This window comes from Miniopterus schreibersii, assembly GCF_964146895.1.
Source record: "Miniopterus schreibersii genome assembly, chromosome: 1".
Lineage (NCBI taxonomy): Eukaryota > Metazoa > Chordata > Mammalia > Chiroptera > Miniopteridae > Miniopterus > Miniopterus schreibersii.
The window spans coordinates 180,018,608-180,032,258 of record NC_138101.1 but is presented as its reverse complement, the minus strand read 5'-3'; the positions used below and the strand labels follow the sequence as shown (position 1 = coordinate 180,032,258).

Below are 13,651 nucleotides of genomic sequence, written 5' to 3'. Positions count from 1 at the left end.
GTCTTTTCAACAGAGTTGCCTTATAACTGCCTCTCGTTCCCATCCTAAAGGTGTGCAGGTGCCTTGTCTCCGCCCACTCAAGTGGAGCAGGCATGATTAGCCACCCTATGAAATTTCACCTCTCACTGATTTGGATGGTCTCAACATCCTCAGACCAGGGAGAGGGCAGGACACATCACACACAGGCAGACACAGAGCCCACTGAATCGGAGAGGGGACAACAAAGGAGCAGAGGACACTTGCGGACCATGACTGCATACTGACCTATTATTGTGATCTCATGCTTTTAAGCTTTTTAAAGTTTACCACTGATGAGTCTGTAGCAGACTACATATACTCCTGTACATAGATGTGATGATTTTCCTCTCCGTATGGGTAACTTGGGGATTAAACATGGCCCACAAGCAACACATATGAACCAGACAGTAAACCAACTCCTCCTGTATCTCCACTACAGGCAAACACTGCTTGGGATCTAGCGGAAAACACTATACTGCAGGGGTTCAGAACGAGTCACCCTAAGATGTGACTCTGTGGTATGTGGGTTATTTTTGAGCTAAAGGCAACTGATATCCTTTGGGCTCAAGAGAAACTTTGGCTCCTTCTTAACTACCTAGAAGAACTTAAATTAGGGGCTTTGCCCATAAGAGATTATCTCTGACCATTTTTTATGACCCATCTATAGGGCATGGCAAACTAACAACACTGAACATCTGCTCACTGTCCTGTGAATGACCTTCCTCCTTCTGAAGCCCCAGGTGCCTTACCTTGTCCTGAGCTCAGAATGTCCCATATTCCTCCTCTCCCCTTTCTGTCTCTGCACCTCTCATGTATGTGGGGTTCCCATATGTAAGTGTAATTAAATTTGGTTATCTTCTCTTGTTAATCTGTCTCATGTAGATTTAATTATTAAACCAGCAAAAGAACCTTGAAAGGTAGTAAAAAGCTTCTTCCTCCCCCACAGTATCACCATCATTTTTTAAAACATCATGCACATTAAAAAGGACATTATACTGTATGGTAAACAGTCACCAGGCAAGCTCACCAACAGTGGGGAAAACCTCAATACCACCTATGGTAGGATTAGTATTAAACACAAAGCTGAATAATTACCACCTCCTTAAAAAAACTGTGCAGCACATGGCACGGGAACCATGTTTCTAACAGAAATATGCACCAAAACACATGTTTCGGCTACAGTTTTGGGATATATTAAAAGTGTACCATAGAAGAAAACAATGCCTTTGTTACTGTTGCGAGCTCATTTACATTTTATTGCTGTACCAACACTGAAACTGCAGTGAATTCTTATTTTTGAAGTCAAAGCAGGCCATTTAAAATCTACTAATTAAAACAAGAAATAATTAGTTGGGCCTGTGGTGTGGTGTAATAATACTTAACTCATAAAACCTTTTGCGGAAACTCATGAATAAGAGCTAATCTTTTTTTCTAGTTGTCACTGAAGTAATTAAAATAAGACGTGTGCATTTTAGATAGGCTACCAAGGGAATCCTGGGGAGATACTGTGGATGGGAGGTGGGTAGAGAGCATATTTTATAGCGGTTTTATTACCTCCTTTCTGCTAACATAAACATTTCGCAACAGAGAAATCAAACTTAATAGCTGTAAAAGCTGACAAAACACTATAGGATAAAAATACCCACACTGAAGGTATTCTTAGTAAGCATGACTATATTGTAACATGGTAAAATCTCAAGAAAATAAACAAATCACGTGTGAATTTGTTAAAATACATATTTGGGGAAAACTCAGAATAGAAACATCAGTTTTTATAGACTCCTTACATTTGATCTTCGAACGGTTCCAAGTTCTTTGTTGAGTTTGCCCAGAGGATGCCCAGCAGGAAGTCACTGAGGTTCCTTCACGGCACCTCTGGGCAAAGACCAAAGCTTGTGTGCACCGTGGAATGTTTCGCTGTTAATTACTTCCCAGTATCAGACATTCCAATTATTTTTTCCTTTTTAATAGCCTCTAAAATCACGTACAGTTAGTGTTTTACTTTGTAAGTCTTGTCAGAAGCAAATAGTTCCTTTTGGGTGTTTAGTGTTTTCCAAAAAACATGAAAAACAAAACCTAACCCACAGGCTGAAATTACAGAAGCCTTTTAAAGTATGAAAAAAAAAATAATTTTAAGCTTTGGATCTGATGGTCATTTCCCCTACTTTAACAGCAAAACAAACTCCAGCTGGTCCAAGCAGTATGCTGCCGAGTTCACTTTGGAGAAAATATTAAGAAGTGACAAAATCTGTACTATGAAAATAGACAATATACATCATGGAAAAACAGATGAAATTTCATTTCTCTGCCACTGAGTCCTTAGAGAGACTAGAGGATGATATATATCCTAAGAAGTGGTTTGAAGCAGCCATTAGACATTTTTTCTCTCTGAAATATTAACCACAACTTCTCTTTTGTTCTTTCGTAAATTGATCAAGGCTGGCTGGCTGGAAATCACTGTACACATCTGAAGTACAGATGAAAGACAGCGACATTGACTGGGACCGTGTACAATGGGGCCGACCGCACACCTACCCTTCAGGCATGGATTTCTGCCTGTAGGTGCCCCCGCCAGAGCCAGTCTCGCTGGATGAAGACAGGTTGCTGGGGGAGTTACGACACTGCTGGGATCTCGCTAGAGCCATGGACGAGACCGTCACGTAGATGTCCGAACCAGGAGACAGCCTGCACACACAAACCAAAAATATGAAGTCAACAATTCAAAGGGAAGGCTCCCAAGGCAGGCATGACGGATAATATCACATAAATGTGACAAAGGCAGCAACTTCAGGGAGATCTTGAAAATGAAGATAGCTGGAAGTCTACAAAAGAAACTTCCCCATGGAACTACTCCCTCAGGGAACAGCTGGAAAACTGCCTTGAAGGGGGCGGGAGTGGGGGGGGGGGTCAAAAAAAATAGGAGGGAAAAAACGTATGATTCCAAGAGCTGCCAGGATTCAACAGGCTTACTGAGGTATGGCAGGTTCCTACAGTAAACCTACAAACTTTCTACAGAGGGGCAGGAGGGGGTTTCAGGCACAGGAAGCTGACAGAAGGAGTAAGAGAATCACAATGAGAAACTTTTCTAACGGAAAAAGAGTAAGACACTAAAAAGTATGACTCCCAAATCCATCTAGGCCCAAAGGGCAGAGCTGACTTGATAGATCTCTGTGACAAACCTGTTATCCCCAGCTGTCTCCTAGATATCCCTATGGGACACCCTCATGAGCAATTCCAATCAAACCTCCTAAAAAGAGCTGATTTTTTCCCATTCCCACCCCTCTCCTGTCCCTCCTAGATTTGTTATTCCAAGCTAAATATTTTGACATCCCTCCCCCACTTTTTTCATCTTCCACAGTCAATTGGTTTAATTAAGTTCAACTACTTATTGGGCACACACTGTGTAGTCAGGCACCCTGGGTGCTAGTCTGGAAAACAAAGACAAAGAAGACAACTGGTCTCCAACCTGCTGATTGTCCTCTAAGCCCCCCATCTCTGCCCTGGGTCCACATAACAGTGCTCTAACTGGTCTTCTGACTTCCACACTCTGTCCCCATACCTCCAATGCCCCCTACCTTCCCAAGTCATCTGACTGCTCACATCTCTCTACAGCTTTCCTTTGCCAACAGGATGGAAGACCAAATCCCAGGCCCTCTTTCAGGCCTTGGACCATCTCGCCAAGCCCATCCTCATATCCATCCTAATCTCCATGCTCTTTACGTGCCCCCATGCACCCTCCATTCTGGTCACATGCAGCGTGCCCCAGCTCTCAGACTTGCCCACCCAATTCATGCCTTTATTCGGCTTGTCCTCTCTTGCCTGGAGTACCTTCTCCCTTTCCTACTCACAGAGAACACTTTTTATCCAAAGCCTAATTCCAACATCATACGCTGAATTCATAGGTTAATTAGAACCTCAGTCCCACCACAGTCTGTTCTTTGCCCCATTTGAGCACAACCTATGGAATGGTTACTTTCATGTGTGTCTATCTCACCAACTAGACTCTGTCCTTAAGGGGCAGGCCTGAGCCTTAATCTTTATATCTCTGGTTGTTTAACCCATGTTTGATGGCGAATCCCATCGGCAATGCAAGAAATGAAGTGCTGTAGGTGGTTCAGGATAAGGGTCCCCCAGTTACATCAGGTGCCCCAAGCCAGGGGATCTCAACCATGGTGGTTCTACACCAGATGAAAAACAGTTGGTTGCTAATACTAGAGTGCCAAGGTTTGTGGAATAATTTGCTAAAGACAATCACAACACATTCAAGGTTAATATGCTTTCCTAAATGTGAGAAAAGAGGATGATGGAACTGAGCCCAGGCACCCCTGTGCATGTATCATCAATCTGGCATAATGGCAAGAGGACCTACTGGCAATGCCTCCTCTACGTAGTGTGAAACGGGCAAGTGAGGAGACCTGGGTCGTGAAGTCCTTGGACAATGTGACGAGACACGAGGAAAAGAGGCAGAGTTCCTCAGGTCTTCCTGTTAACATCACCTACCTGGTCACCGACACATAGATTCAGAGAAATACGGGCTAACCACAAGGCTGGCATCCTTGCTAGGACTGAGGGTCAAGTGTGGGCAGCGATGATGGGTCACAGACCAGGGGGTCTTGGAACACCAGCTCATCTGTACTTTGGGTAACGCGTTTTGGTAAACGATCATTTATCTGGGCACCGTACGATGGACACCCCTTAATTCTTTTCCATGAAGACACGTCCCAAAGATCTCACTATTTATTCTGGACTAACTGAAGGGGGGTAGAGTGGGGGAGGGACGCGAGGAGTAGAGTACAAAGAAGAAAACTAGGTAAGGATTGAGGAGCCGCATAAACCCAAAGTTAACAAGAGCCCACACTCGTTTCTGCCTTGAGAGTTTGGCCTTTATAGGACTGAATACAGAGAAACTTCAAACAGAGTTTCATTTTGTAGCTGCTTTGATTTTCTTGCTGCAAAGAGGAGGTGCTACAGAAAGACAGGAAAGAACGAGACAGCAGGGGAATGTCAACATGGCTGCGGCCTGACGACTTAACAACTCTCTTCAGGGTGAACAAGTCATGCCAGCGAATTACACTTATGGTGACTGTGAAGATGTTTATGCTTCCATGAGGAGGTGACATGATTCCACAGGGAAAGTCAAGAAGTAACTTTTATATCTGTATTTAGGGCTTGCTTTTCTCACCCAGCTCTCCAAAATGTACGTTAAGCTAAACCATCTAATGCTCATTCCCAACCTCAGCACTTTTATTTGGCAAGGGTATCAGAAAATTCTACTCGGTTACTGGAGTGATCCCAAAGTGAAAAAAATAGCATTTCCAGAAGGCCAGCATTCATTCCCCATCCGTTTTCTGCATTTATACAACTCAATAGTGGCTTTGTTTTCTGACTGATCACACACATAGCACACACATACAGCAACGGATGGAATGGCACCCAAATGGTTTTATGACTCTAGATGTATGTGGGGGAGGAGCGATCAGAATTATCCTTTATTCTGATGCTTTACGGTTCTTTCCAAATACTCTAAATTTGATACCATCACACAAATACTGTTTGAGAACAGACCGAGTCATGGAGTGGAAGGGACACCTGCTGGCACTACACCTCTGTCAGAGATAGCTTGCAGCTGATCACTCCTGGAGTTGGGCTGTCCTGCCACTTTGAAAATAAGAGTGCCCCCAACCTGGCTCACATGGGAAGGGCATGCTAACCTCCGGAGTCTCCGTCCTTCCACCCACTCTATTTTAAGGGTTGCTGAGGCCCATGAAGAGTTAGCTCGAGATCACAAGCCTTTCCCTCTCTTTTGAGATAAACCCAGATCTTTGTGCTTTCTCTTAGTCTTAACAAGCCTGGGAAATTGTAGATGTTAGTGTCCAAATAGGTCAAGAGGACTAAGATTAATACATCTTTCAGTTGCTCTGAGATCTTTTATTTTGGTAAAATATAAGAAATACTATTTTTAAAGAATGCTCTGGTTACTGTCAGAAAGGAAATTTCTAAACCTTTTAGCATTAATTTCAGTAGATTTTCTCCCATACGTTTTTATCAATGTAGCCAAGAAATAACTGTTTTTAAAGTAACTGATGTTAAATGTTCTCTTAAGTGCTTTCTAGTAATTCCCTCTGCAGAAATAAAATACCAGGGTTTTGTGATTGTCCAAAGAACGCAGTGACTGAAAAAGCCATGTTCATCAGCCCAACAGAAAATACTTCCAGTCTGCAGGATACACCCCAGCTTGTCATTTATTTACAGGCAATGCATTTTGTTGCAATGAAAGCAAAGAGTTGAAAGAGATGGACATTTAAGAAGAGATGGTCCAAGATCAATATCAGTTCCTCACTTTTACAGAAGCACTCACACCAGGATAAAGGAGAGAAGAGAACTGCCAAAAAAAAATCCTGTATTTCTAATAAAATACTCCCTGCTCCCGCCTTCCATGGAACAATTCACAGGATGCACATCCAGTATTAACATTAACAGACTCATTAAACTGATCTCAGATTGTGACTGATGATCATTTGTCAATTTGTGGACAAGGAATTCTCAGTATCTGTGTAAGTGATGCTGAAATGCGTTTCCTGAGTAGTTATGCAGTGGAGCTTTAATTGTGCCTGCTTTTAACTCCAAAGTGATGGCACTGCTTACATGTGTCCAAGGAGATGAGACCCTCTGCAATTCAAGTGCAAACAGTGGGTGGTGGCAAAAACAACTGAGAGGGTTTCAAATAGCGGCAATGAATGACAAATTAGACACTCAAGTCTATAATTAAGCACAGCATTTTACCACAACTTCGCAATTAAAACACTATTCATCCAGAGAACAGGACCAAGTTCAAGTCTGTCTTCAGCAATGGATATCAATCAGGGATTTTTTCCAGAATTTTGTGGGGGAAAAACCACACACAACAAATTGCTCTGAAACAATTCAAGGTAATATCATTTGGGTGCCACAATCAGAGTAGATCTGAAGAAGTTGTGTTCAGGTTGCAACTCGTCTCTCTGACTTTTCCTCGTTTCCTGCTGTGTCCTTTGAGAACCACAGCTACCCTGGCTTGCTGACCACACGATTCATGCCGGCTCTTCTGACTGGATCACGGAAACCCTGCTCTGATAAGCCTCCTGCAACTAGGTCAGTTTACGACGAGGAGTAACTCTCCCGTAGAGTGAGGAGGCAGCAATGCATCAGGCTGAGATAAACGGATCGCCAGGCACAGCTGCTGGCAGCGCACAGCCCGGCACGCGGTACGGGTGCCTCCTGAGAACAACCAACTTGATATCTAAGGGTAACTGTAAAGAACAGAAAGTAAAAATGGACTGCTACATGATTTGTGGGACTCAGCACAGGATAAAAATGTGGGTCCTCTGTTCAAACACTGTTACAGACTTCCCGGCAGTGATGGAAGAGCATGAAACCCAGGGTGGACCCTCCTGGGCATGGGGCCTGAACCCTGCTGGCCCCCGCGCAGGCGCTCATTCCGCAAGCAGGCCTTGAGTGCTTTCGGAGTGTGGTGGTGGGTTTAATCCATACAGACAGCACAGTGGCTAAGAGGGGCGCTGGAGTCCGATGGCCTTGAAGGTAATCTCAGCTCCGCCGCTAACCAGCTACGACTTTGCACAAATTATTTCATCTCTTAATCCCTGGGCTCCTTATCTACAAAAGAGGTAAATAGCAACCAACTTATTGGGCTGCTGGGTGGATTAACTGAGAAAACTTGCACAAAAAACTTTGAACGGAGCCTGGCCCAGAAAATAAGGCTAGTAATAGCTACCAATAGTTTTTACGAAAAACACGAGTAAAATGAGGCTGTCATGAGGGTAGTACAGAGTGTAGAGGGGGCTCAGGCAGGTCAGAGGTGACATCTTGTGTCTGGCCGGTGTTGCTCAGTGGTTGAGTGTTGACCCATGATCCAGGAGGTCATGGTTCGATTCTGGGTCAGGACACATGCTCCAATTGCGGATGGCTCCCCAGTAGGGGGCCGTGTAGGAGGCAGCTGATCAATGACTCTCATCATTGAGGTTTCTATCTCTCTCTCTCTCTCCCTCCCTCTCCCTTCCTCTCTCTGAAATCAATAAAAACATATATTTTTTTAAAAAGTCAAATCCTGCTGGGAAAACCTGGGGGAAAAAGCCTTATGATGAAATGCACCTGAGATGTGTCTTAGAGGAACCTAAAGATTTTCACAACAGTCAGGAATTAGGACACAGGAATGTGAGGCCACCACAATGTCATGTGAGGCTGGAGCACTAGACAAGGGTGGGAGTTGGTGGGGGCCATGACCAGGAGGATGGCCGGGTCTTGCAGGGTGAGCTCTCATATACTAGGCGGAGGAAGCAAAAAATTCACATGTGAGGCAGCAGGGGAGCACCAAAGATTGTGCAGCAAAGCAGTGGTGTGGTCAGAGCAGGCCCTAAAGACCCTTGCTCAGCAGGCATAAAAGGGAATGCCCAAATAATGCTGTGTTTTTCTGTTTGTTTTGCCTAAGTACAAGAGACTGATGAAATAAGTCTAAAATCTGAGAGATATACAGATGGATAAGAGTCATTAGCCCACCACAAATACTAACCTCTTTGGTTAGCCCTACCCTCCACCAATATTCCCAAATATTTCACAAAAAGAAGTCAACAACTAAATCTTTTGGTGAGAAGCTAAGTGGATTTTTTCCACATACTAGGATTTTAAAGACTGGAAAAAAAAAATTCATTCTCTATCCCATTATACGAACAAAAACAAGGGAAGCAGAAGCCAATATACAGCATGCCATGGCCTCAACTTGGAGCGCCTGCCCACGTGGCCTTCCTCACGTGGCCTCCAAGATCCCCACTCCCGCCCCTGAACTGCCCTAAGCTAGGAGGGGAGAAAAACACCACGCCGGCTACCTTCCTTCCCCAAAGAATTCTACCAGTACTGATGCTCTTCTCCAGTTAGGAAAATGTACAAGAAATTTGCGTTCTACAATAACATCCCACTTGCACACTAGCCCATTAATTACTTAACAAGCACACAGTGTTGACCTCAGTTCAGGGCTGCACTATGTCTTTATCTCTACATATTACTTTTATTTTGTGCCACTTCAGGATGCCATCGTCATTTGTCATTTAAAAAATATAATGGAAACCAAGAGTGAAACAAAAAGCAACAGACTGGGAGACTACAGGCTTATGAGAAAATTTCACACTGATGACTGTGGGGTGGGTCTAGGTAGCTAATCTGTCTTAATTACTACTAATTTCTACTCGTTTAAAAACATGTACAATCAACAAATCTTAAAGAAAAATGTCAGTTGTTTCAAATGTAAAGCAGAACATACTTTTTTCCCCTGGAAAGTAATTTAAATTCCCAACGATAAATGTGCTCATGTAGCTGAGGTGCACTCATCAGGCAAGGGGCCCAACACTCTCCCTCCCTCCTCCATGTGCAGGAGGGTTAGTTGCAGCAGGACACACGTCAGATCTGGCTTCGGGGGTGGTGGTGGTGGTGGTGGTGGTGGTGTGTGTGTGTGTGTGTGTCCGCGTGTGCCGTGTTGAGGGAGGGAGGGGGCCTGAGGAAGATGTGACTAGGCCAACGCCCCCCTGGGTGGTCCTGGGGCAGAGCACTCTCTTCAGCTGGGTACAGGGCACAAACCCATTGCTGGGTGTCTACAGAAGCTCAGTTTCTTACTGACACACAGAGAAATATGACCACACGCCCCCTTGCTACTCTTCTCAGAACACATACAACGGTTTTTTACAAGATTACCTCTCAGGTCCAATCTAATTCACCCGGATGGTTTTGCAGTGTTTCCTACAACTTCTGCATCTACACAGTTCACCACAACTGTTTTCAGCACAGCAGGCCTCCAGAATCCATCTTCTGTGTCACCAAAGTTAACCACGCCACTGTCACTGGTGACAACACAACCTGCTTGTGGAAACGTTGACCCACCACACATGTAGCCTAGATTAGGCTGAAGAAGGACTCACCAGCCCCGGCTGCTGTCTCTACCTGTAACCCTGATCCCCACAGTGCTCAAGATGAACAAGCTCTCTTTGGCTTCCACATAGCTGTGTTTGGAAAAGCATCGACAAAATGACGATACACAGCACAACACAACTACCCTTCTGGAAGCCCCACTAGTGTGGGTCTGCATGAGCAGCTCAGCTTGGCTACAAAGTAACTACATTACCTGAATCTTCACAGGGACTCTGGGAGGTGGGGCTAGAGCCCCATCTGATTCTCTGAAATGCAGAGGGGATAAGGAACTTCCCACTGTTGCATCACCGCCAGGGGGTGGGACCAGAATGCAGATCAAGGCGCCTGGACTGCAGGACTTTCTGGGGGGATCACCTAAAACACTGGTGGCTCTGCAGGGAGGAAGCCCCGTGGGAACATGTCCCCGGGCTGAGCGCACAGCAGCTACTTCCGAGGCCTGAGGAACGATAAGCACATGTTGACACGCTCTGGTCTCATTACCTGGGCCACTCGGAGCTTGAAAAGGAAAGGGAACTGGGAGGTGTGCCCAGCTCAAGCCACTGTGCCCATCTCCAGAATCTTGAATAGAAAACATCTCTGTACCATAATCTAAAGATGTGAACTTGCAAATCATCTGAACTCTAATTCCAACATGGATGCAGAGTAGCCAGCTCCTCTGAAGAGTTGGGGGAACGGAGCCTTAAGAGCCCAGTGAGTTTAAGTCAGGTACGGCCTCTGCTTCTCTACCTGATCTTGGAAGGCAAAAGACAAACACCCCCCAATAATTCAATTTCAATCAGGTTAAAACCTTTTATAGGAAATTCAGTCAAGAACAACTCACATTTCACTTTGAGTCATTTTTTTTGACGCTTAACCCACAATATACTTTTAAAATAGGAGAATTGTAAACTTAGCCAAAAAACAAAGATTTCTACCTAAATCTAGCTTTAATTCTATAGCTTTACCTGACTACAGTGCTTCACTTTTACCTATCAAATAACTTTTATAATAAACTGATTCTCCCAAATGTCCACTGATAGATGAATGGATAATCAAAATGTGTTACACATGTACAACGAAATATTAGAGTGTTATTCAGCCTTAAAAAGGAAAAGTTATATACTGAACGCACCCGCCCGCCCCCACACACCAAATTCACATGTTAAAGCCCTAACCCCATTGGGCATTAGGAGGTGGGGACCTCTGGGAGGTGATTAGGCTTAGCTGAGGCCATCAGGGTGGAGCCTCAATGATGGGAACAGTCCCCTTATAAGAAGAAGAAATCAGAGTTTCCTCTCTCTGCCACGTGAGGACACAGCAAGAAGGCAGCTGCCTGCAACCCCGGAGGAGTGTCCTCATCAAGAACTGCATCCGAGGACACCTTGATCTTGGACTTCCTGCCTCCAGAACTGTGAGAAATAAATGTCTGTCGTTTAAGCCGCTTCCCCACTGTGGGCGATGGTATTTTGTTACAGTAGTCTGAGCTAAGACAGGCAGGGAATTCTGACACATGCTGCAACATGAATGAACCTTGAAAGACATTACGCTAAAGTGAAATAAACCAGTCACAAAAGGACAAATATTATATGATGCTACTTACGTGAGGGTCAGGTACCTAGAGTAGCCAAACTCAGACAGAAAGTAGATGGGTGGTGTCCAGGGGCCAATGGATACAGTTTCAGTCAGGAAGATGAAAAAGCTCTAGAGATGGATGACGGTAGTGTACGCACGAACTGTACACTTAAAGGTGGTCAAAATGATAAATTCTATGCGATGCGTATTTTACCACAATAGAAAAAAAAAACCTAAACTGATTTATTTTCTCCTGAATTGATTTACTTATGTTCCCATTTCTTTTGCATACTGATTTAATTACTAAATAAAGTTTTAAAAAAATCATCAAGAGCCTGTTAAAACGCCAGAATCTGCCGTTGGTTCTTGGGATACGACCATGAATAAATAAGACAAACAGCCTGAGGTTGGAAACATGGACGAAGAAGATTATAATGAAGAATGAATTCTGCAAAGAAAGCCGACTTTCAGTGATGGGAACCTTCCCAGGAGGGGCAATTAAGGCAGAGGTGGGAGGAAGTGGCTTGGAGGGCAGAGCGGGCAGAGCGAGCAGAGCAGCAGGTTTAAGGGCACGAAGGAGAGAAAACATGGCAACAGGGTCACTGACATGCCTGGAGCCAGGCGGGGAACTCACAGGGGGGATGGTAATGAAAGGCATGGAGTAGGGCTTCCACCTCTACTAGACTGTCCCACGTACATGAGCATGGAGGGATGGAGAGCTGTTCTGGCCAGAAGAATCCCTTGTGAAATGAGAGCCCCTAACACAATGGAGGCGGCTTAAAAATGAGGAACTCAACGGATGCTAAGGGCTTGATTACTAAATGGTGTGGAGATGGAGGTGCGGGTGGAGGGGAAGGTGATTATGAATCCCAGGACTGCTCTGGATACTCAGGCAGATAGCAAAGTCCTCCAGCAAGGTGGGTGACACGCGCGAATGAAGAGGTGATGGTGGGGCAGGAGAGAAACCTGGACTTGCAGGAGACTCTGTGACATTCAAGGACAGGGGTTCAGTAGGCAGTCAGGCATATGAATATAAAACATAAGAAAGAGATCAAGGCAAAATATATACTATTAAGGAACTGCCCATGTACAGATGATGGCTGAGGTCACTGAAATGAACTATTCCGAGATACTGTACAGAGTGGGATTAAAAGAAAAGTGAGAAAGAAATCATAAGGGATACAAAATTTGGGGGATGATGAGACAAGTGTAAAGAAATGACAAAGAAAGAGCAAAGTTCTGGAAGACAAGCCAAAGGCGCTGGAAGGCAGGTCCCTCAGCTTTACAATATGGACATCAGAGGGCTGTGGCCTGGGCAACCCCAGGGAGACCACGTTCCATGATGTAAGGATCCTTCACTCAAGTCAAACGACTATGAGCCAGGTAGACGGTATCTGGAAAGTAAAAGCCCTGAAACTTCTAACCACAGCTAATATTTTAAATAAAAGAAGGGGAAGGATTAAACAGATGCTTGCTCTGTCTCAAACTGACACAGTGAAAATTAGCACAGAACCTGTATGAAATAAATTTAGAAAGCATTTTCTTAAAAAAAGTAAAGACTGGATGCGCACAAGACTACTATGCTCTCTGAGAGGAGAACTCTACGTCTGTTTCAAAAATATTCATCAGGCATACTCTTCTGGCCTTGTCTGCTGCTAGCGTCTGCTGAGAAAGGGGTAGGGGTAGGGCTGCCAATGCAGCCGCCTCTAACTCTATGTAAATGGAGAGGCCCTCTCCATCCCGCTACTCAGAGCTAAATGCAGCAGGGAAAGGGGAACAGTATGGCAGGCAGATAAAACTCAAAAGCACCAATAATCCAACAAGATACAACAAAAAATATTTATATAAAGACCGGTAATACTTCATCTAAAAACAGAAACATTGTTTTATATGCTAAGAGGCCTGTCGTTTATGCAAATCCCCTGAAATAGCTAAGCTTTTCTGAGCACATTAGCACAGTTCAGGGTTTTATCCTGCATATTATGTATAAACACAGCACAGTTCAATGTGCTACAGTCAGCTATTTATATTTCAATCCTACCCTTACACTCTGGATAAATTTGAGGCCAAAAGATTGCTTATTTTTGTTGAACAAATTTTAATTCTGTTAATA

At 44.4% G+C, this 13,651-nt stretch overlaps 1 protein-coding gene across 8 annotated transcripts in view; it reads right to left on the bottom strand.

Annotated features, from left to right (window-relative positions):
- The window catches only part of SIPA1L1 (signal induced proliferation associated 1 like 1), a 392,555-nt gene that overhangs the window by 41,629 nt on the left and 337,275 nt on the right, over nucleotides 1-13,651 (bottom strand). For all 8 annotated transcript variants that reach the window (XM_081116818.1, XM_081116817.1, XM_081116822.1 and 5 more), the window contains one exon: nucleotides 2,554-2,703. In XM_081116818.1, coding sequence (XP_080972944.1) covers nucleotides 2,554-2,703 — 150 coding nt within the window. The remainder of the gene's footprint in view (nucleotides 1-2,553; nucleotides 2,704-13,651) is intronic.